At 42.3% G+C, this 23,212-nt stretch overlaps 1 protein-coding gene across 1 annotated transcript; it reads right to left on the bottom strand.

Annotated features, from left to right (window-relative positions):
- Positions 1-209: 209 nt before the first annotated feature.
- Positions 210-13,903, bottom strand: CD180 (CD180 molecule). Its single transcript, XM_004270766.4, has 3 exons — positions 13,660-13,903; positions 5,812-5,978; positions 210-1,982 (listed from the first exon to the last, which is right to left on the bottom strand). Exons 1-3 carry the CDS (start codon positions 13,747-13,749, stop codon positions 254-256), a joined length of 1,986 nt encoding a protein of 661 aa, XP_004270814.1. The 5' UTR covers positions 13,750-13,903; the 3' UTR covers positions 210-253.
- Between the last annotated feature and the right edge of the window lie 9,309 nt (positions 13,904-23,212).

Genomic DNA, 23,212 nt, shown 5'->3' with positions numbered 1-23,212 from the left:
CCTCCTCAACTTCTAGCCACCTTCCGTGTGAGGAAAAGGCTCTGTGTCTCTCACAGCTGCATCTGGCCCTCTGGCCCTAGTCAGTTTACCTTCCCAGGAGACTTACTAGTTCTGGGATTCAGCAAAGCACAGGGAATCCCTACCCAGCTCCAGGAACCCATCTGAAAAGTCTGGTCACTAACAAACAACAGTTCCTTTACTGAGGGCAATTTTGCTAAACATCTTTATTTTCTATCTCTAGAAATCTTCAGCACTAAATGTGCTGGTATTTCCACCTAAGAAGAAATTTAACTGAAAATATGAGCAGAACGATGAGCAGGAATACAAATACGACAAGAAAGAAAATGCCCATACCCGTCATCCCACAGGACAGTTTGACATCAGACAGCTTAACTCCCCTTAAAGGTGGGGGATTCGCACACACGGTCTCCTCCGAGCCCTCGAGTTTATGCAGGTTTTCTTTGTACCATGTTATGAAATGGATATTTGAGCAAGTGCAGTCCAGGGGATTGTGACTTAAATTAATGGTGCTCTGCTGAGACAAGGTGGGGAGGAGATGGGATGGGATGATGCGAATGTTATTGGCGGCCAGATTGAGGTAGATCCCCTTAAGAGGGCTAAGAGCATCCATGCTATCGCCTGTCAGGCTGTTGTGGCTTAAGTCTAAGTGGCTCATTTTCCCAAGGCCGTGGAATGCTTGCTGGTCTATGGAGAGGAGCTCACAAGAGGATAAAATCAGAATCTCCAAGCTACTCACTGTCTGAAGTAGGTTGGTCTTTGAGAGGCTCCCATCTTGAAAGTGATTCCCCTGTACATTCAGATGCCGGAGATCCAGCAGGCCTTCTAGAAGGTGCCGATTGCTGGTATCAAGGAGGCAGTGAGAGAGATTCAGAACCCGCAGGAGATGGAGGTTTTGGAAAGGACTTTGTGAAGGCTTAACATGCAGGTGGGTAAAGGCCAAATCCAGTAGTTCTAGCCAAGGACATTCTTTGAACGCCTGATCCTCGAGACCAAGGGGCTCATTGTAGCTCAGGTTTAAGTACTGCAAGTGGGGCAGGTTTTTGAGTTGCAGATTGCAACAGTCAGAAGCCTCAATATCACTGTGACTTAAATCAAGTTTCTGAAGATTTTCTAGTTTTTCCAAACACCTGACACCGAGGTCAAGTTTCTTCCTGTTGCCTTTGACAGAGAGGTCTGTAAGGGATGGGAAACTGGCAGCATTGATTTGACACAATTGGTCAAAACTATTTGCATTGAGAACTAATTTCTTGAGAGAGTTCATACCCTCAATTCCAGAGGGTAATCCTTTCACGTGAGTTGCCGTCAGATCCAACTCCTGGAGTCGAGTGAAGCACCGAAATGTAGAAGGTGAGAAGCCACCGAAATGGTGCTTTTGTAGGTTGATGCTCTCAACAGCCATGTCACAAAGTCCCTCAAATGTGGCTGAAGTGAGGTCTTGGTCATCAGTGTCCTCAAAGGTCCCCAGCCAAAGAGACTGAATAGTAGAGTTCTGTAGACCTTTCAATATAACAGATAAGTTGAGAGACCCTCCAAATTTCAAACTTTGAAAGATTTTTGAATTGAAAGCCCCAGGCTCAATGCCTTTAATGTCATTGCCGTTGAAGTTAAGGCTTAGGTTCGTGGCCTGTTCCAGAGCGTTTATGTCTTTACTAGAGATGTAGTGTATAGCATTATTCTGAAAATCCAGGACTTTCAGATTCCGTGTTGGGAAGTTTTCTGGGAGATTAATGGAGGAAATACAGTTGCTTCCAAGATGCAAACTTTCCAAGTTTTCCAGGTTGTGCACTGGGATAAACTCAAGACTGGATATTCCTGTTTGGGTTAAGAAAAGATGCTTCAGCAACTTGGGCCCGGTAAGTGATGTTTCTGCCATGAATATCAGGGGATTTCCAGTTAACACAATGGTGTTCAGTTGATGATGGTTTTGAAAAGTATCTTCATGTACCCAGTTAATCTGGCACCTTAAAAAGATAACAGTATTTAATAAGAATTAATTAGGGAAAAGAAAAAAATTCTGTCACAGTGACCTATAGTAACAAAGCCATCTTTTGTGTATAGTAAAAACAGTGTACATTATTATTCAAAGTAAAACATAATAAACTTTCTTCAGTACCCACAGATGGCCTGTTGAGTTAATGACTAGCCTCAGATCTGAACACTCTGATTTAGAATTTTTTTCCAGATATTTTAGATTGAACTCTCAGAGGTTTGTGCTTGGAACAGTTTAGTGGTTTGATTGTAGGCAAAATCAAACTATTATTTACTGTTATAAGTGATATAAAATATGTCTTATATACTACATAATATATAACGTATGCTATGTAAAGTATGAATCTGTGTCATCCTGGGCAAGTCACAACTTTTTTCAACCTCAGTTTTTTCTTCTCTAAATTATAGCAACGATGATTACTTTGTAGAATGGTTGTGATTCAAATGGTATATATGAAAATGCCCCATAGAAATATGGAACACTAGAGGTTCAGAGAAACCCATCCTGATAGTACACTTAAAAATACTGGATTACACACACACACACACACAGCTCCCCTGAAGGTCAGTAAGGGAATTACTTAGAAATGCATTGTCAAAGGGAAGCTTGAATCCATAGAACCAAGGGAGTTCTGGAGCTAGTTTTGTCATATCTGTCAATACTTGCCAATCCCTAGTGGCCTAGAGCCTGGGTGTTAATGAGCCACATGGACCAGTGTCAGGAGACAAACTTGGGGACAGGATAGGAGGTCTTATCAAAACCTGCAAACTACCAAGACCCTCAAAGGATCCTTTCAGTGGGTGAACTTAAAAAAGAAAACTCACAGAGGGAGACTTTTAGGATATGCTTTTGTCTTGGCCTTGGCTCTGGGTAGAACAGCAACAACAAGAACAACAAGAAAAGTCTCCTCTGAGATCCTTTAACCAGAAGCTTCCACCTATGAGAACTGTAGCCTGAATTTATGCTACCTCTGTGGACTTCCCCAAAGAAACCCAAGTGGAAAATTTAGCTTAAAGCAGTTGCAGGGTGGTAGTGACTTTAGGTAACTAGCAGAAGCAAAGAGAAACCTTTTCTGGAGTCATGTACTTACTGAATTTTTTATAAGAAGAACTTTCAAATTTACATAAAAGTAAAGAGGAGAGTATGATGAACTTCCGTATATCTTTCACACAAATGCAACAATTCTCACATTTTTGCCATATCTGCTTCTTTGCTTCATCTATACCTACTTCTCTCTCCTAAATTATTTTATGTCAAATCCTAGGTGTCCATACATATTTCAGTATGCATCTCCAAAAAAATAGGCTTATTTTCCATAGCCATGATGCCATTGTCACACATGAAAATATTAGTAATTCATTGGTATTATCTAGTTCCAGGAAAACATTTTAAACAAAGATTTACACAAAGTTTCACATGATAAGTGAGCTCAAAATAAAATTCACTAAACACATAAGGAAAACACATTAGCTTAAGTCAGCCAAAAAAAAAAGTTCTACAGAATCAGATTTTAAAAGGTAGCAGATGCCAGAGTTATCAGATATATCTGATAATGTGTATGTATATATATATCATATATATGTGTATATATATGATATATAAAGAATATATTACATAGCTGATATGTACTGAATATTATCAGAACATATAATAAATATGCTTTCGTCAAACATATGTTTGATATGTTTAAAGGTAACACCAAGAACCAAAAGTATGATGAAGGAAAAAATATTAAAACTGATCTCATATATTTGTAAAATGAAAAATCAGTGAAACTTATTGAAATGGGAGAAGTTAATAATTGAAATTATAAGCCAATGGATAGTTTATACAGGAGATTAAACACAGTTGAAGAGGATATTAATGGACTAGGAGTAAATATGAGAAAATTACCTAGAATGTAGTCCAAAAAACAAAGAGTTAGAAAACAAGAAAGAGAGATTAAGATATATAAAGGACAGATAAGAGGATGCAATATAAGTCTCACCAGAGATCCAAAGGAGATACAGGAGTGAATGGGGGCAAACCGGAGTTCAAATTGATAGTGGCTAGAATATTTTAGAATTGATGAACGACGCCAATCTCAGATTCAAGGAGCCTGACGATCTACACAGTGCATCACTGTGATATTACAGAATTCCAAGGACAAAGTGAAGCTATTGGAAATGTCCAGAGAAGAAAAGACAGACTGCCAACATGCGAAAAATAACTAGACAGATAGATGACCTCCCAACAGCAACAGTGGGAGACTGGAATGATAGCTTCAAAGGGCCAAGAAAAAAACAACTGTCCACCTAGAATCATACGCCAGAAAATGCTATCTTTCAAGAATCCGAGTGAAATAAAGATATCTTCAGAAAAACAAAAACTGAGGGAGTTGACTGCTAACAGACACTCACTAAAGAAATGTCTAAGGAGGTGCTTTAGGAGAAAGGAAAATGATTCCACAGAGGAAGATCTGAAAAGCAAGACAGGAGAATGAGAAAAGGGGATAGAAAGCAAGTTGGTAAAGCTAAGGACACCATGACTGTGTTAAGTAATAAAAACAGTGCCTCATGTGTAGCCAGATAACAGGTGGGGAGGGGAGCAGAGGAGGAGGTTTTAGAAAGTATGAGGTCCTATTTTTATCACTTTTTCAAAATAGCAGTAGAGGAAACTAAAAGTCCTTCAGCTACAAAAGCTATCCTGGCCCAACACTTCTTAAAAATGTGGTCAAACTCATCTCATCTGAAAATGAGAAATGATAAAGGAGAGGGAAAGTAAATTTCTTTGTGGCAAAACTAGGTAGGTAACAGAAAGATCTGAAAGGGCAAGGCTTTCTCTCAATTGTATCTAACGGAGTCTGGGCTGGAAGGTAGCCTAGGGTTATTTGGGGGACTCTGGACTGGGAGTCAGGAGAGCAGAGTCCCAGTTTCCTTCCCGTGTGACCTTAAGCAAGCTCATAAAATCTCCTTGAACCTCTATTTTCCCATCTAACACAAGTGGGATGGCAGTATGTACCATACCTACCTCCCAGTGGTGGTTATGCAGATGTGAACGTACAGTCCTATGTATGTGAATACTCTCCTGCTCTGTAGAAGCTTAAGTTGAAGGACCAAAGTAGAATAAGTAGAGCTGCTGCAAGGGGTGCAGACCTCATCCACGTACGGAGCCCTTTCCCCCATTACACACACACACACACACACACACACACACACACACACACACACACACACACACACACACACACACACACACACACACACACACACACACACACACACACACCAGCTGCATTTCCCTTTCACTCTCTTCCCTTATTTTCTTATGATACTTCTGCCTGCTGGTTCACAAGCACTGGTTCAGCATTTAGAATCCTAATTCTGCCTCTGAAACCAAATAACGGAACTCTTTTTTACCAACTTTCACGAAAAAATTAGTAGATGGCATGTATTTCTCCTCTAATTTTTTTCTTAAAATGTCACACCCATAATAGTCAACTATGTTAAAATATACTATGTTGTGACATCTGATTTAGTAGAAGATTTATTTTCAGTTTTGTTATTGATATTCCTTAGAACTTCATAAACAGCACTGCTGACACAATCTAGTTTGAGAACAAGCCACTTTCCTCTCCATTGATTGGTGCTTATTTAAATTATATTTTACCTGTATAAAAATATTTCATGGGAAAGGGTAAACATGCAGAATAAGCACGTTGTCCCTGTGCCCCAAAAGAAGGTCGTGGAAACAATTTGAATGCAAGTTGTGTTTTGACCTAAGTAGAACATCAAGCACAGGCAAAGAACTCAGATACATACCTGGTCAAATCCAAGAAGATAAGATTTATGAGTCTGCTGAAGGTTATATTTTGAATTGCAGGCAAGAAATTAAAGCCGAATTCCAAAAATTCTGTTGTATTTGGTAGAGTGTCAGGAATCTCTCTGAGACCTAAATTTTCACAGTTATATGTCTTGTTGGCTTCTTTCTGATGAGAGAAACAATGTAAATTAATATCAGACAGTATATGGTGTATGGTTGACTATCTAGCAGAATTACATGTTTTATCCTTTGAGCAGCAGTCTTACTTCTAGGAATCTTCACCAAATATAATACTTGGAAAAACACAAAACGACTTACGCATAACATTATTCGTTTTAGTATTTTTTTACAATAGCAAAATATTGGCAATAATCAGATTATCCATCCACATAGGACCACTTGAACAAAATATGGTATATTCACTGAATGGAACCCTGTGTAGCTGAAAAAAAGGATAAGCATCATCTCCATAAACTGATAATGGAGTGATTTACAGGTTTATTGTAAGGTGAAAAAAGCAAGGTGCAGAACGTCTGTTAGTGTATATTGTATATGGTATATATTGTATATGGTATATGGTATACAGTATGCTACCTTTTGCGTAAGGAACGTATGTGTGTATTTTCCTACATTTACAAGAAGAAACCATGGGAAACTGGTTATATTTAAGGGAAAGGAAGGAACCAGATGGAGGAGCGGGGATGAAAACAAGGCTTCCCTGAGCGCAATTTTATAGTTTTGATTTTGGATGCATGGCAATGTTTTCTTTCACTTTGAAACAAACAAATCCACTCTAGATTAGCTTCGACAAAAGAATACGATCAGATATTACATTCTTCGTGATGTGATGTAGTATGAAGTACACAGCACCGCCTATGAAGTAGTGCCAAAAAAATTTAACCTTAAATCCAATCAAGACTTTAGGCCTAACTTTCAGTCTATACGTGATTTGGGGGATTTCAGGTAAACAGCACCACAAGGTAGCAGGCAGCCAAAGGCAGAAGGTGGAGCATTCCATAGCATGACTGACTTCGTTTTATCAACATGTGAATGATGTTTGGCGGAAGTGGAGAGCAAGGGAGTGAGATGAGAGAGGAGGCTGCTCTTATAAAAAGAGACAGATACGAAAGCTACTTCAGAGACATGACCAAAAGATAATAGAATAGCCCTTCTTTTCTAAATTTTTTATTGAAGTATACTTGACTTACAATGTCATGGTAGTTTCTGGTGTACATCAAAGTGATTCAGTTATACATATATGTATGTGTGTATATATATTATATATATATTCTTTTTCATATTCTTTTCCATTATGTTTTATCACAGGGTATTGAATATAGTTCCCTGTGCTATACAGTAGGACCTTGTTGTTTATCTGTTCTATATAAAATAGTTTGCATCGGCTAATCTCAAACTCCCACTCTAATCCTCCCTCACCGCTACTCCCTTGGCAACCACAAGTCTATTCTCTATGTCTGTGAGTCTGTTTCTGTTTTGTAAATAAGTTCATTTGTGCTGTATTCTAGATTCCATGTATAAGTGAAATCAATGGTATTCGTCTTCTTCTTTAAGACCTACTTAGTATGATAATCTCTAGGGTCCATCCATGTTACTGCAAATGGAATTATTTCATTCTTTTTTATGGCTGAGTAGTATTCCATTATATATATATATATATATATATATATATATATATTACATCTTCTTTATCTATTCATCTGTTGATGGACATTTATGTTGCTTCCATGTCTTGGCTATTGTAAATAGTGCTGCAATGAATATTGGAGTGCAGGTGTCTTTTCAAATTATAGTTTTGTCTGTATATATGCCCAGGAGTGGGATTTCTGGATCATATGACATAGAGTAGCCCTTCTTTAGATGCTGATTCAAATAAAGCATTTGGGAAAAGACATTTTATCAGGGAACTTTGAATGAGGACAGGATATTAGAGAATACTAAGAAACTGTGAATTTTGTTATGTAGGAGAAATGTTCTTCTTTTGAGTTGCATTTTGAAGGATTTAGAGGCAAAATGACATGATGCTTGGGATTTGCTTTAAAATACTTTGGCAAGAAAGGAAGGAGTGGATAGCGGAAATCAGTAGGCAAAACGTTGATGGTTGTTGAATGTGGAGTGATGCACACAAGGTTCCCTGTAACTAAGTGCTTTTGTACATATTTAGAAATTTTCTTAATACAACCTCTTTTAAAAAGAACTAGCAGCATGGCACAGATCTTAGGTCATAGGTCTTGTAATCTTGAAGAATGACTGAGTTTTAAATCTCTGGAACTCTAGGCTGCTGATACCAGACCTAACATTTGGGCACAGCCCTGCGCGTAAATTCACAGGACTTCCTCATTCTGAGTCCCCAGGAGAGTCAAGTGTTCTGACGTCTGTTGTTTACTGCTTGCTAGAAGTGCAAACTCAAGTTATAGATCTTGGACTAACTAAGTAAAAATGGGAAGGGGTTAGTTAGAAGCCTATAGAATTGTGGGCTCATAATTTATCTGGATGATGCCTTAGGGTAAAGGATCGTGGGGCAGGTATGAAGGTCTGTTGGGGTATATTTTGCATGGGGAGGCTCCAGGGAAGGAAAGAAATGATCTCCAAGAAAAGTACACTTGGGGATACAAAGAAGAAAGACATCCCAGAACCATAGGCCATCTCTCAGCTCATCTCAGGCTCCATGTGATTTCATCCAACCTTTCAGGCCCTGCTTTCTCTGTGCCACACAGGGGTCTCACTAGATGCCCCACTGAGACTGCCCTGGACTGGGAAAGACCTGCCCCATGAAAGTCTAAATCAGCAGCTGTCCTCATCCTGAGTTGCAAACAGGTCTGCTTAGTTAGAAACAGAAGATGGCACACATCCGCCTTTACTCTGAAGTGTGACATTTTAGAGGTGTTGCTAATTTAACTGCTTTTTCCTTTATTCACTCCAACTTCTGATTAGTTGGGCACTTTTTTGTAGGTACAGTGAGCATGCTCATTTACAGGAAATCACTGGTTTCCTTCTCTATTGTGACAATATTAAGAAAGTCACTGATGAAATTGCCACATTTATATTTTCTTGTAATCCATAATTGTTTCGTGGACCCAAAGCCCTTCAGGCACTGCCACAAATCTACATAATGCCCTTGAAATGCACACTTTGCATTTAAAACATATTTGATTGACTGGTGGGGGAAAACACATGCTGCTAGACCCCTCTTTGGTCCCCCTGAACATGGAAGACCTAGAGAGAAGATGTATGTGCAGCTGCTACGGTCTGGATTAGCTTTGAGGAGACATTTTTCTTTTCTGGTCTCCACTGGCATAGCTGATGTCATATATACGTGGACAAAGGGGGCATTTTCTCAATTCATCTCACTCTATTCTGGTCCGTTAGCAAAAGACTCGACGTTGGCAATTCCCTCCTTTTCCAGAATATAATGTGCCCGTGACAACTAAATTGTATGCTTTACTAAGCACTTCACTGCATTAATGTGATTCCCAAAGTTGGAATGGAGTACTAGCTCTCCTGAGCCAGTGGCCTGAGGGAGCGCCTAGCAAATGGAAAGGAATAGCTCAGTTTCAACCCAGTGAAAACCCAAGAACCAGTGCATCACACTTCCCGGGAGTACTGAGAAGTCCACCACCACGAGCCAGGGTCGTAACACTCAATAATCTCTAGTTACATAAACTGCAATGAACTATCTGCCCTTGATTCCTAAAGAAAGACGCAAATGACAAGAACTGCAGCTCATAAGAAAATTTGAAAACCAAACACATTTCAGAGACTGTTCTGGGCTCTTGTGCCACGGCTTTCACAGCCACACTCCCGTACAATCACTGCATCTCATTTCCGTGTCTCTTTTGTCTCCTGTAATCTGAAATGATTCTTCAGCCTTTCCTGGTCTCTCCTGGCATTGATTAATTTTTTTTAAGAATCCAGGCTCATAGTTTGCAGAATGTTACTCCTTTGGGGTTTGTATGTTTCCTCGTGATTTGATTCAGGTTATACATTGTTCGTAGAACTACATCGGTGAGATTGTATCTTATTCACTGTCAGTTTTCACAGCAAAACTTTCTAGGGGTGAGTTCTGATAGCATAGCACAGGATTCCCGGGCAGCAGAATGATAATACAACGGAGCAGGAAAGGACAGGGTGTAAAAGAGGATTGCTGGGTCCTGACTGTGTGGCCACTGCCATTTTGCCCAGGGCTGGGCCAGCTGTGAGGACCACGGGTTCAGTTGCTTTTCTAGGCAGACACCCACCACCGCTTTTGCAGCTCCTGTGGTTTCTCTGAGCCCCACATGACCACTTCTTATAGACCCAGACTTCATCGCTAGACCTCAGTCTAGGGTCAGTTTCCAAAGTCACTTTCTCATTCTTCTGCTTTGGCCATTCCATCGCAGACAGGACCCTTCTGGATGTGAACTTAGGCAGCCAGCAGGGCTGAGACAAAGCCAGCTGGTATTCAGGACAACTGCCCCATGCCCGTCCCTAATCCATATCATGGGCATTTGCACTGGGACCTGTGCCGGTCGCTTCATCTCCAGCTCCGCCTCAGAGCTGTGCCTTCACACAGAGCAGGACTCCCAAGTGCTACATCTTTGTCTGCAATCCCTTTTCCCTCCAGGTATTCATTTGCATTTTTTCAATCAGGATCTTATTTTGCTTCTTTCTGCTGCATCTCTAACCCCCTGCCATTCCACAATATTTTCTCTCCTCACAAGCGCTGAGATCATTTTCTGATTTCAAATTCTCTGAGTTTCACGCAAGTGCTAATCCCACTTGTTGGGATGTCTCCTCTGCACTTGGTACCCACAGCAGCCAGCTCCGCCGGGCACGAGGAGTCTGGGACACTGAACCCCAGCCCTCCCTCGGTGATCACTCCTCTATCCAGAGATAGCAATTTGACTGAGCCAAATCACAGAGTAATAATGACTCTGAAAATAAAACAAAACACTCCCAAGAGGTCACAGCCCTAAAACTTGTCAGTCTAACTCCTCCAGGCAAGGGGCACTCCAATTATAAGTGGTTCTTTTTCTGTGTGTCTTGAGGCAGACTGCCCAGGTTCAAATTCCAGCTCTCAACTACCAAGCTGTGTTCTCTGAGCCTCCTTTTTTGCCCAGCTGTAGATCGAGGATAATAACCCCTGTTGGCAGACCAACTCTGAGGATTAATGAGGTAATAATGTACGTCACTCTCACAAGAAAAGTTAGCATTTCCCTGGATCATCAAAACATCATTGTCATCGTCTAGAGCTATTGGGAAGCCCTTGTATCCATGAACTTGGAGTTCTCTTAAAATAGAGCTCTACTTAAAATAGAGCTCTACTTAAACACTCTCCCCATACCTAGACCCAAAAGACTGTCTCCTGCCGTGGTTTTAACGGGACAGAATAGTCAAGGTGAGCCCATTTGAAATGAGGAGGCATGCCTATACTCCCAAGCAATTATTCAAGAGCACATCTAACATGTTACCTGAGTGCAAATCATAGAACACTGAATTCCAGCTACTCTTTGCATATTGGTCAGCCTCCAAAAACCTGGTCATAGATCTCATTTTGTTACTTATGATACACATACCTACATGAATACACACACAGAGCATTTAATCATGGAAGGTTCTGTGTGGAGTATTTACGAGTGTTCGTTATAATATTTTTAGAAGATTTTAGAATTTGTCAAGGTTTGACATTTTTTTCAAACAAAAAGTTTTATTAAAAAATTCATCCTGACTCTTACCTCACATCATAGGCAAAAAGCAATTCCAGATGGACTGTAAATGTACATGTGAAACTTAGAAATAAATACTGAATGATAAAACTTCCAGAAGAAAGCATAGGATAATATCTCCATGGCCTTGCGTTGGCAAAAACTTCTTTTTATTTTTAAGTTATTTATCTATCTATCTGTCATCTATCTATCTATCTATTTATTTAGGCTGCGCTGAGTCTCCACTGCTGTGTGTGGGCCTCTCACTGCTGTGGTCTCTCCCGTTGCAGAGCATGGGCTCCAGGCGGGTGGGCCCCATCAGTTGCCGCACGTGGGCTCAGTAGTTGTGGCTCGCGGGCTCTAGAGCACAGGCTCAGTAGCTGCGGCACGAGGGCCCAGCTGCTCCCCGGCATGTGAGACCCTCCCGGACCAGGGATCGAACCCGCATCCCCTGCATTGGCAGGCGGACCCCCAACCACTGCGCCACCAGGGACGTCCAGGCAAAATATCTTAAACAGAACAGATATGCACTGAAAATAAACAAAGGAACAATGATAAATCAAGCAATATCACAATAAAAGGTTTCTGTTCATCAAAAAATGTCAAGAGAGTGAAAAGGCAAGCCACAGAGTGGGAGAATATATTTGTAATGTGATAAAGAACCTGTATCCAGAATACATGAAGAACCACTACAAAAACAAAAAACAAAATACAGACAACGTAAGAGAAAATGGGCCAAAGACTTGAAATAGGCACTTACACACACACACACACACACACACAAACACACACAAGGATACATAAATATACTCAATTTAATTATTTATCAGGAAAATTAAAAATCCCAGTGAAATACCGCTATCCATCAGAAGAGCTAATGTTCTTAAACAAACAATAGCAAATGTCAGTGAGGCTGTAGGGCAGTCAGAACTCATACCCATTGCTGGTGAGAATAAATGGGTACCAACCCATCGAAAAACTGTTTGGCGATATTTACTGAAGTTAAACATATGTGTACCCTATGACCAAATACATCTACTCCCTATTATACACCTAATAAATATTTGTTGACTAAAGACCTAGGTAAGAATATCCAAAGCAGCAATGTTCATAATAGGCAAAAAATTGAAAATAATGCAAATGTCCACTAACAGTAGAATGTATAAATAAATAGTTTCACTAATAAAACAGAATACCATTCAGTGATTAATGGAGCACATGATGGCCGCACACAACATCATATATAACTATCACGTGTTTGATATTGAGTGGAAGCAGCCAGACACAGAAGGGTACACACTGTATGGTCTCATGTACACAAAATTCAAAAAGAGGCAAAGTCAATTTTTGGTGATATAAGCGAGAGTACTGGATGCTCTTGGGGGCTAGTGACCGGGAGGAGACAGGAGAGGGCTTCTGAGTGCTGAGAAAGTTCTGTTTCTTGATCTGTGTGCTGCTCACATGGATGTGTTCACTTGGTGAGAACTCATTGAGCTCTACACTTAGGACTGGTGAGCTTTTCTGTATGTATATTTTACTTCAATAAAAAATGTACTGAACTCAAAACAAAACCAAACCCTTGTTTTCAGGATAGGGCCTGACAAATTCATGGTGGTCACATGAACATATATACAGTATGTGTTAATTTTGCTGAAACTGAAGAGGAAGAATGAATGAGGAAAGGAAAACAAGAGGAAGGAGTGGGCAAGCTGGAGTGAATTTCACCTGAAAAAGGGCCAAACCGTTAAATCAAAAGCTTCGTCTCCTACCACTTCTACCTTATCTCACTTTTCTGAAGCAGGACTCTTTGGGGAAGTGGCCATGTGCTGGGAGGTTGGACAAACGCTCCTCCATGCTAGGGAGCAGGTTTGGAGGTCTGCTCTTTGCACTGGGACCCTGTTGACATCTTATGTCCCAACTGGGATTATTTGGGGGAAATTGTTTGCAGAGGAAAACAACCCTCACTTCTTCCTACTATGAACCTTTGAGATCATCTCCCCAGCTGAGCTTTTTGGTTCCTTTTTCACTATAAAGAAAAACTCCTGCACACCTCGTTGCCCTTTTAAGGCTCAGATAGGACTGCACGCTGAATCTCAACATTTCCAGGTGGTTTAATCTGGACAAAGACAAATAGTTTGGACTCACCTCAGTGCACATTGGATCTGAGGAGGTGACGACTTTACAGCTGGCAGAAATCAGCACCGCCAACAGGAAGCAGCCGACACGGGGAGCCATCACAGGACCGAGGCAACCCAGCTTGGTAAGGTTAGCTAATGCCTGGAGCTGTGAAATCGAATCAAGCTATGATGGCCTCGATAATCTGGCAGCCAGAGAGTGCTCAGAAGGGTAATCTGAGAACAAGAAATGCCGTTGACGGCTCAGCAGTTGGTGGATTTTTGCTGCAAAAAAGGGGAAGTCCTTTCTGCATAGTACCCATTCTTGCCCAAAATAGCTGAGCACCCAGCCTCAGAATGGCCCAGTGCATTTCCTGGCCAACATGACTCAGTTGCGCAGTTCCTTTTCGCTGGTCACGTGGACTCTCGGGGTCATGGTTCCTAGTGACCCTAGGCGAGCTTCAACGGTTTGGCCAGCTCCAACAGCTCTGGTCCCTTTCCATCGGAGAGGTTGTGGGAGCAGAAGTCTGTCCTCACGCAGGAGGCCACCTTGTTAGCTGGCCTAGGTGAGTGACCAGGAGAGGTGCTGGGGCACGCTGGAAGGGCAGAGCACTCTGTGGGGGGCAGAGGGAAAGTACCCTGCAGTGGCACCTGCTGGAGCTGGGAACTAGGGCAAGAGGGAGCAGGATCATCGCAGAAAGGGAGTGGAGCTGCTGCCTTGGCCACCTTCACAGTACCCACTTCTGGTCTTGGTACAGGAGGAGGACAAATCCATCCCTTGACCCTGCGATTCAGGCCTGCTAAGGCGGCTGGAGTGGAATCCCCTCTTGTTCCCTCCCAAGGTGACCCAGGGAAGTAGAGTCCACTTCCATATACAGAGCAGTCTGACTAAGAGAGAGAAGAGTTAAGGGTGCCAGCCTTGGCTCTATTTTTTCTTAGAAATACCTTCAAAACAGGATTGCACCTACCCTCATTATGATGCAAGATATGGTAGTGACTAAAGAAAGTTAAAGTTCGTGTATTCCTCACTGGGCTGAATTTGGCTGCCTCAGACATTGTCTGTTCTCCAGTCCTTTGACATATAGGAGATATTTGGTGTTACTGTCCTCCCATTCCATTTCCAAGAGCCAGTTCTTAGCATCAGAGTTCACAATACCTTGAGAGAATAATACTACTACCACTACTGTGTTACAACTACTAATATGATAATTATAGTAGCTACCATTTATTGAGCACATATTATGTGTCTAAGTAGGTTTTCTTTTGTTTTATAGATATCTCCTTATCATATACTCTATCAAAGAGGTGCTAGTATTTCCCCCATTTTATAGATGTAGAAACTGATGCTTAGAGGAATAAATGACCTCTCCAAGACCACACAAGTAGAAGGTGGTAGATTAGGGCTTCAGATCCAGACAGTCTCACTGCAGAGACTGTGCTATTACTCCTGATAGTTTAAGAAAGGATTTTGCCTCCTGAAAAAGCTGAAGAGTGTACGGTGTGAAGCAAGTTCTTCATCTGGAGATTTCAAAGCAGATGCGAAAAAGCAGGGGGTGGTTAGAGAAACTATGTAGTTGGCACTGTGCTAGGGCTACTACAAATAATTAGACTTTTCTGGTCACCCTTAAAACGCCATCCTCATCAACAAAACACCTTCAAAGATGCTTTTGGCGAAACGCCGTCCAAGCAAACCCAGACTGATGGCAACCACCTTGCTTTGAAGAAGACACGCATCACAGTGTCATGGAAGAGTTCTTGGACTGAAAAGAGATCTACTTTGAAGCCTCTGACCCATCATTTACCAACAGAGCAAACCTGCGCAAGTCATTTGACTTTTCTGAGTCTATTTCCCATCTGAATAATAAAACAAGAATTCCAATTCCTGTTTTGCCAACATTGCAGGGTAATTATGAGGATCCAATGGGATCATTTACGTGAAAATACTTTCTTAACCTCAAAGTCCTACATAAATGTGAAGAATGTGAGGCAAAGACTCCTCTGAGTAACCAATTCCAACGTCATGTAAATATCACTCTCAGGAAATTGTCTCCTGCTCCAGAGACATTCAAAAGGCACATTACTTTCCCTCTTAAACACAGGTTTGATGGCTCAGTTAAGGCCATAAGATTTTGTCATTTTTCTGAGGATACACTATCTGCATATGATTTGCATATGTTTGCATAATAATTCAAAAGACTCACTGCAAGCGTATAAGAGTAAACGAAAATAAATGAATATGAGTGACCTTCTGCCACAGCATTCAAATCAAATATTCAGGGCATAGTACCCTGAAATATGAAATAGATTAAAATTTAAACTATTGCAAACAGATGGGAAGATACGTTGTTGAGTTTGGAGGCAAGAATGAAACCCTTATTTGATTCCAGGTTGTTAAGAATCACATACTCTTAAAGGGCACCCCATCCAAATGATTTTCATGCCTGAATTTTCTCCTCCACACCTCTTACCCCACCCATTTCCATGGACAAAACATACACACTACATTATCTTCCAGTCTTTCCTGAACTGCCTCAGGTGACAGAAAGCTTACTATCTCCCAATGAATTATTTTGGCAAATTTTGACCATTTAAAAGGTTTTATATTATGGTGAACTGCTAAAGTCTTCTCTAACTTCCCCACAATTGTCCTTGTTTCCTCAGGCCAGCAGGACAAGTTCAAGACCTTTTACTACTTGACAGTCCTTAAGGTATTTGAAAATGGTTATTATGTACCTGAACTATCCCCTTTCTAGGTTAAAAATCTCTAGTTCCTTCAGCTGTGTCACAAGTTCATGCATTATAGTCCCAAACAGTCTCTTTATCTGAATATTTTCCAAATCTCCCAAGAAAGGCACTGACTGAGTTGAATTCTGTTCCTAGCTTTGCCATTAACTAGTTGTGTGTGGCTGTGAAATTTCCTCATCTGCAAAATGATGGAGTTGAACTATTTATAAGGCACTTCATCTAAAAATCCCATTATTGGGGCTTCCCTGGTGGTGCAGTGGTTGAGAGTCCGCCTGCCGATGCAGGGGACACGGGTTCGTGCCCCGGTCCGGGAAGATCCCACATGCCGCGGAGCGGCTGGGCCCATGAGCCATGGCCGCTGAGCCTGCGCGTCTGGAGCCTGTGCTCCACAACGGGAGAGGCCACAACAGTGAGAGGCCCGCGTACCGCAAAAAAAAAAAAAAATCCCATTATTCTATTTCAAAACAATGATTTCCATTTTACTTATCTAACAGTCATTGGCTTGAGCCAATAAAACAGAGTTACATTGGCTCTTTGTTGACAATCGCTCTTTCTTTACTAATGGAGGTGGTCTTACCCCTTCCACAAATATAAAAAATAGAGAGGTTTGGCTGGACCTATGGGCATCATATCATGACTGCTGCAATCTTAATTCATTCACAGTGCCATTTAGGGATGGACTGCTGTTACCTGTTACAAGGACTAGGTCTTGCAGAGATACAGAGAGGGAAAGGAGAAGATGAGAAAAGGCACCGGTAACTCATTTATTTCTACGGACTGGTACCCATGTCAGTGGGGAAACAACAGATCTGTGGACCCCAGAAGTTTTTATAAAGTTCAGGTACCCTTATATTACATATTTACATACAAACCCCAAACCATTCTTTGTTGTTGCTGTATTCTGTCTTGTTTTGCACCAGGTTTCCATGCAGTTCATCCCTAGTGTCAGCTGTCACCCATGGGTGACTCCATAGAAACCCCAATTTCATGTCTGGGAGACCTGTGAACTCACTTTCCTGTGTTTCAAGGCGATTATAGCCTGGGGAGCGATGTGAGGTCCTTGGATACCTTGTCTGGCTCTTTATGCCTTTTCTTAGCAATGACCCAACGGCTAGTTTGTTTTCTTCCAAGGGTGTGCAAACCAAAATATGCTTTTGTGATCCAACTTTAGCAAAGAACTAGATGTTTAATATCTGTTGTAGCTTATGGGCACGAGTTGGTATTAAACTGTCCTTTTTTTTTTTTTCTTCTTGTACATTTAGTTTTTGTTCTGCTTTTTGGGTCACGCCTGCTTTCCCCACTGACTCCAGACGATTAAATCTACTTGCATCTAAAATGCTACTTTAACTTGAATATTCAAATGCATTTTACGGTCAGTTTTACTCTTTATCGTTATATTTCTCCATATTTGTTTATTTACTTTACCAAATTATTATGACACAAGGTTCAGAGCCATAAAGGCCAGAAGTTGTCCCCACTTCTGAGGGTGTACTACCTTGTGGGCACACGTAAACAGAGCCCTCAAGCCTGCTTACTGTGCTGTGTAACTGCTGCCTTGCAGCTGATGTCTCTTGTGAGGTCCCCAGGCTAGACAGATCAAGCGATGCTAACGGGCCTCTGCCACCTGGAGAGGGGACATGGTTCTTCTCATGTCATGCTTGAGTTCAAACTGAGTTGTGTTGACGGCTTCAAGATGCCAGCCTTTATCCTGCTGCTCCAGAACCGGCTCTTTCTCTGCCCTGTAATTGATGGCACTGCTGCCACCACCATCAAAGCAGATACAGTGTCTTCCCATGGCATCACCAGCTCCTCTCCATCACAAAAATACTACGGCCCTTTTCACATCTCAGAGTCCAAGCCTTCTTGGCTTTGTACCCAGGGAAACGGAGGGGTTCTTCCTTGCATTTCCTGCCCCAGGATTTACCCTCTTCCTGAGATGATCAATACTGGAAATATCCATTCCCTGGGGCCCATGTTATAACAATTTAAAATCTCTCTGATTTGGGACATTTCCCCAAAGCTAGGTTTCACTATTCCGTGGTCATCCAGTTACACATAAATGGTTCTGGAAATATGCATAACATAATAGAATATTTGGGGCTTCCCTGGTGGCACAGTGGTTAAGAATCTGCCTGCCAATGCAGGAGACACTGGTTTGAGCCCTGGTCTGGGAAGATCCCACATGCCATGGAGCAACTAAGCCCGCACACCACAACTACTGAGCCTGCGCTCTAGAGCTCGCGAGCCACAACTGCTGAGCCCGAGTGCCACAACTACTGAAGCCCGTGCGCCTAGAGCCTGTGCTCCACAACAAGAGAAGCCACCGCAATGAGAAGCCCGTGCACCGCAACGAAGAGTAGCCCCCGCTCGCCTCAACTAGAGAAAGCCCGCGCACAGCAACGAAGACCCAACATAGTCAAAAATAAATAAATAAATTTATTTTAAAAAATGGAATATTTGTCCAGCTTTAACTCCCTTTTTTTGTGTGTGTGTGGTACGTGGGCCTCTCACTGCTGTGGCCTCTCCCGTTGCGGAGCACAGGCTCTGGACGCGCAGGCTCAGCGGCCATGGCTCACGGGCCCAGCCGCTCCGCGGCATGTGGGATCTTCCCGGACTGGGGCACGAACCCGTGTCCCCTGCATTGGCAGGCGGACTCTCAACCACTGCGCCACCAGGGAAGCCCCAGCTTTAACTTCTAATTAACCATATGGTAAGTGCCATCTACTAACTTCTCTTTCACCTGGTGTATTTTATAAAGGCAGAAATTTTAAAAGCATCCTTAGGGCTTTTCTCTCAAGCTTTAAGTTAATGATATTAACAGGCAGTGAGATATGGGGGCACAGGACTGGGAATTGGGATTCTCAGGTAAACTCTCCACTCTGAAATAAAGGGGTCCTAATAGTGGTCCATTAACATCAAAAATTTTAAAGCTAAAAATAAGCTTTAAAATAACCTAATCCAACCCTGCCATCTTTTCTCCTTTAAGAATGTAAACGATTAACATGAGTCTAACATCCTAAGAGCTGAGATTATTCACATTATTATTAAGCCATTGACTTTTAGGCCTTCTGAAACATTTTCCACATCCTGTCTCTTGTCAGGCTTCTTCCTGTGAGCATAGTATTAGATTAAGTTCCCACAGCCCTTTAGAGTGAAGCATAGGAGGAAAGGAGTTTCTAAAGTAGCAGAGGTAGGCAGCAATTTCTGTAAATATCACCATGGCCTCCTTTCTTCATCCTGGTGATGCTCTGCGTGTCCCATTGGCATGACCAGAAGTGTTTGTTGGGGGTGGGATGGTGGTGGTCAGAGGGGAGCATGTTCATTCCTCTGCTCCATTTGCAACATTGACTTCCTTGTATGAGTAGGATCTGTAGCAGATAGGAGTTCAACAGCCTTTATGGGTTTCTATCTTCAGACACAGCTACCGATGTGACCTTGGACAAGTCATTACCCTCCTAGAGCCTCAACTTCAGTAAAAGAGAAATACCGTCTGCCTTGCTTACCTCTCAAGAGTGCTTGTGAAAGAAAGGTAACCCATAAAGGACTATAAAGAATTATTTATTATTTCTAGTATAAAGCATGTGCAAGTGACCAGGCTGGTCCCTTGCCCTCATGCAGGTTTGTGTTTTTAAGGAGCACCTCTTCAGAAGGCAAAGTAAAGCCAGGAACAAAAATTAACAAGACTTCAGTCATCCCAAGTGTCTGTGAGGTATTGATTCCAGGACCCCAATGGATACCAACATCCACAGATGCTCAAGTCTCATATAAAATGGCATAGTGTTTGCAGAGAATCTACACACATCCTCCCCTATACTTTAAATCATCTCTAAATTACTTATAATACCTAATACAATACTGTGTAAATAACTGCTAGTTTGTGACAAATTCAAGTTTTGCTTTTGGGAACTTTCTAGAATTTTTTCCTCAAATATTTTCTATCCATGGTTGGTTGAATCTGTCGATGCAGAACCTGTGGATACAGAGGGCCACATGTACTAATAAAATGTATGCAGGGAACCCTTACCATGTGCCTGGTTCTCTTATAAGCACTTGATGTGCATGATCTCATAAATCTTCAGAACAGCTTGTTGAAGTGATTCCTTTTGTTATCCCAGATTTATAGGTGAGTAAACTGAGGCCAGAGTGGCTTAGGAATATGCACAAGGTCACAGGTCAGAAAGTGGAGGAGCCAGGACTCCTAACTGGATCTCTGATCCAGCCACGATCTTGCCCCTCAGCACTGCCTCTCCAGAAATTCCCTTGCTTGTAGCAGAAAGAATCCCAAAGTCCCAGACATGTGGCAGGAAATTTGCCTGGCTCTATGTCCCAGGCACTCAGGTTCTCAATTGGGCCCTCTCAGTCTGCCATCTTCAGATGACTCTTCCTGGCACTATTTGACAACCACATTTTCATAGAATGGAGAGGGTATTTGGAAGAGATGTCAGCCTTAGAAATTTAATCAGCTGAGCCGAAAGCAATCAAGATGCCATCTGGACAGACTCTGACTTCCTGCCCAGAAGATAAAGACATCTGGACTTAGTAAATGCCAAGGACATGCTGACTTGGTCCCCAGGCCCCTGGTCCACTCCTCATTTCATGCAGATGTGTTTTCTTAATTGTGCAGAATCCATGGCTATGAGCTGCTGCTGGGGCCACTGAGTGCTTCCCTGCTCGGAACCGGTGACCACTGTGAGCCGTGGTGTCTTTCCAGTACTGAGGAGATGGATTGACTGCAAAGGCCCCGGTAAATATCCCCTTTAATGATGGAGCAGGAGGTGGCTGTCGGAGGCCCAATTTATCGTTGTAATTAGAGCCCATCACGACTGCTGATTGTTAAGTAGGTATGAGAGGAAATATTTGTGCATACGAAGAAGATAATTAAGGTGGTTCACTGGGTTTGCATACCCAATCTGTGCTTAGTGTTGCTGCTTCCTCCTGTGACGGAGGGTGTCTCAAGTCACAGGAGTTCTTGAAACCATCCCTGGGTGGAGGACGAAGGGGTTTGGGGAAGAGCTGAGGAATTAGAAGAAAAAGGTTAAGATTCTGCACACAGGGCCTTTATAACGTGGCAATATCAGAACACGTTTTCTAAACACATTTCTAGAGATGGCTTGAATTTCACACACCAGCTTCTGTCTGTTTTAAAGCAGAGAAGGTCCCTCCAGTAAGCCACAGAATTTTGCACAGCTGGAACCAAACTCTTCTCCCTCTACCTCCCCCTGACAGAGGTGCTATTTGCCCCAGGTAAACTCCTGAAGTCCCAATGCCCGTAAATGGCAGTAATAAAACCTACTGCTAATACTTCCCTTTTAGCTCCTGCGTAGTTGGAATATATTGAAGGTTTGGGGGTTTGGAGGGAAGATTTGCTAGTCCGGAGCAATTGACATTTGAGAGTTTTTAATTTAATAATCATGAAAAAATTGTGTCTATAAGTGTTTACCAAGTTACTATTGTTTCTGACTTAAAAACCAAACCAAACCAACCCCAGTGGTAGGAATATATCTGTTCAGATGGAGATAGCTCGAGAGCTGGTCCATACCTTATAATCTCCCTGGCCTCTGTGCTCAGGAAAAGGCCTCTTCTTTCTTTTCCTTGTCTTTGTTATAGGCTGCGTTTCTTTCCTTGTCTATCTCCCATTTCACTTCTATTGCATTTCCTTTCTGAAAATCTTTTTCTTGTCAGGGCTCACTGTTTGGTTAGCATTTGGTTCTTGCTTCAATTGTGTCTCTCTCTAACATTTCTTCCTTCTGATTTTCATATTTTATTTTTGAACCTCACCTTTAGCAATGGCTGTTCGTCATCCTACCCATTCCCCTTTGTCCCTTACTTGTCAAAACTTGTTTTCTGTAGGATCATCTTGTTTCTTGGTCTCTGGAGGGCCCAGGCAGCATGCATTTGTTCTTTCCTCTTAGAACTTTGTTTTGTGGGTGCCAGTTATTCCAAGTCCTTGTGGGGTTGCCCAGGTGCCTATCGGGTCAGCAGCCGGGATGGTTGGAGATCTTAGCTCTGAGCTACCTTCACTTCTGGGACTGGGACCCAGTGGTCAGTGGAGCCTGGTCGATGGGATGTGCCTGGTTGAAGGTAAGTCATGGAGTGGGAAGTCCTAAACACCTGGGGTGTGTCATAGCCCACAGCCCTGACATTGACCAACCCAGTAGGCAGTTCACCTCTGAGATGGTACCAACCCAGTTTTGGCCTTTTTTTTTTTTCATATGAGATGCAAATATGTGGAGTCTTTGGGGGAAGACAACAGGAAGCCAAGCACCGGGGCATCTTGGGATTTTCAACAAGAGAGAGAAAAATCCATTGTATTGTGAATAAACATATATTGTGATAAGACTCTCCATAAATTAACATCAAGTTAAGAGAAAAAGTCTCTACATGGAGAGACAGTGGCAATCAGCAGTGGCTAAGTATGGGAAAATTGTAAGATTGTAGCTTCAATTCTAGCATAGTCTTCCTCTTTGGAACACAGTCTGTTCCTGTTGTAGTCTGTTATTAATAAACAAACAAAAAAAAAGAAGAAAGAAGAAATTCTAAAACTTTCTACTTTCTAAATAGAGTTGAATTTGCTTTAAACAAATCAAGCATAAAAATTTAAGGGGCTTCCCTGGTGGCACAGTGGTTGGGAGTCCGCCTGCCAGTGCGGGGGACACGGGTTCAAGTCCTGGTCCGGGGGTATCCCACATGCCGCGGAGCGGCTGGGCCCGTGCGCCACAACTGCTGGGCCTGCGCTCTGGAGCCCGCGGGCCGCAGCTGCTGAAGCCTGCACCCCTGGAGCCCATGCTCCGCAGCGGGAGAGGCCACTGCAATGGGAGGCCCGCGCACTGTGGCGAAGA

Source organism: Orcinus orca, chromosome 3 (genome assembly GCF_937001465.1).
Source record: "Orcinus orca chromosome 3, mOrcOrc1.1, whole genome shotgun sequence".
NCBI lineage: Eukaryota > Metazoa > Chordata > Mammalia > Artiodactyla > Delphinidae > Orcinus > Orcinus orca.
The sequence above is the reverse complement of the archived record's forward strand: the minus strand, read 5'-3'. Positions and strand labels throughout refer to the sequence as shown.

What these genes read in the sequence shown, in the direction of transcription:
- CD180 (XM_004270766.4), bottom strand. Translation starts at nt 13,749, where the DNA reads ATGGCTCCCCGTGTCGGCTGCTTCCTGTTGGCGGTGCTGATTTCTGCC. An exon ending in CAGATCCAATGTGCACTGAG is followed by an intron (nt 5,979 to 13,659) that starts GTGAGTCCAAAC and finishes TTCTCTCATCAG; the next exon opens with AAAGAAGCCAACAAGACATA. An exon ending in ATCTTCTTGGATTTGACCAG is followed by an intron (nt 1,983 to 5,811) that starts GTATGTATCTGA and finishes TATCTTTTTAAG; the next exon opens with GTGCCAGATTAACTGGGTAC.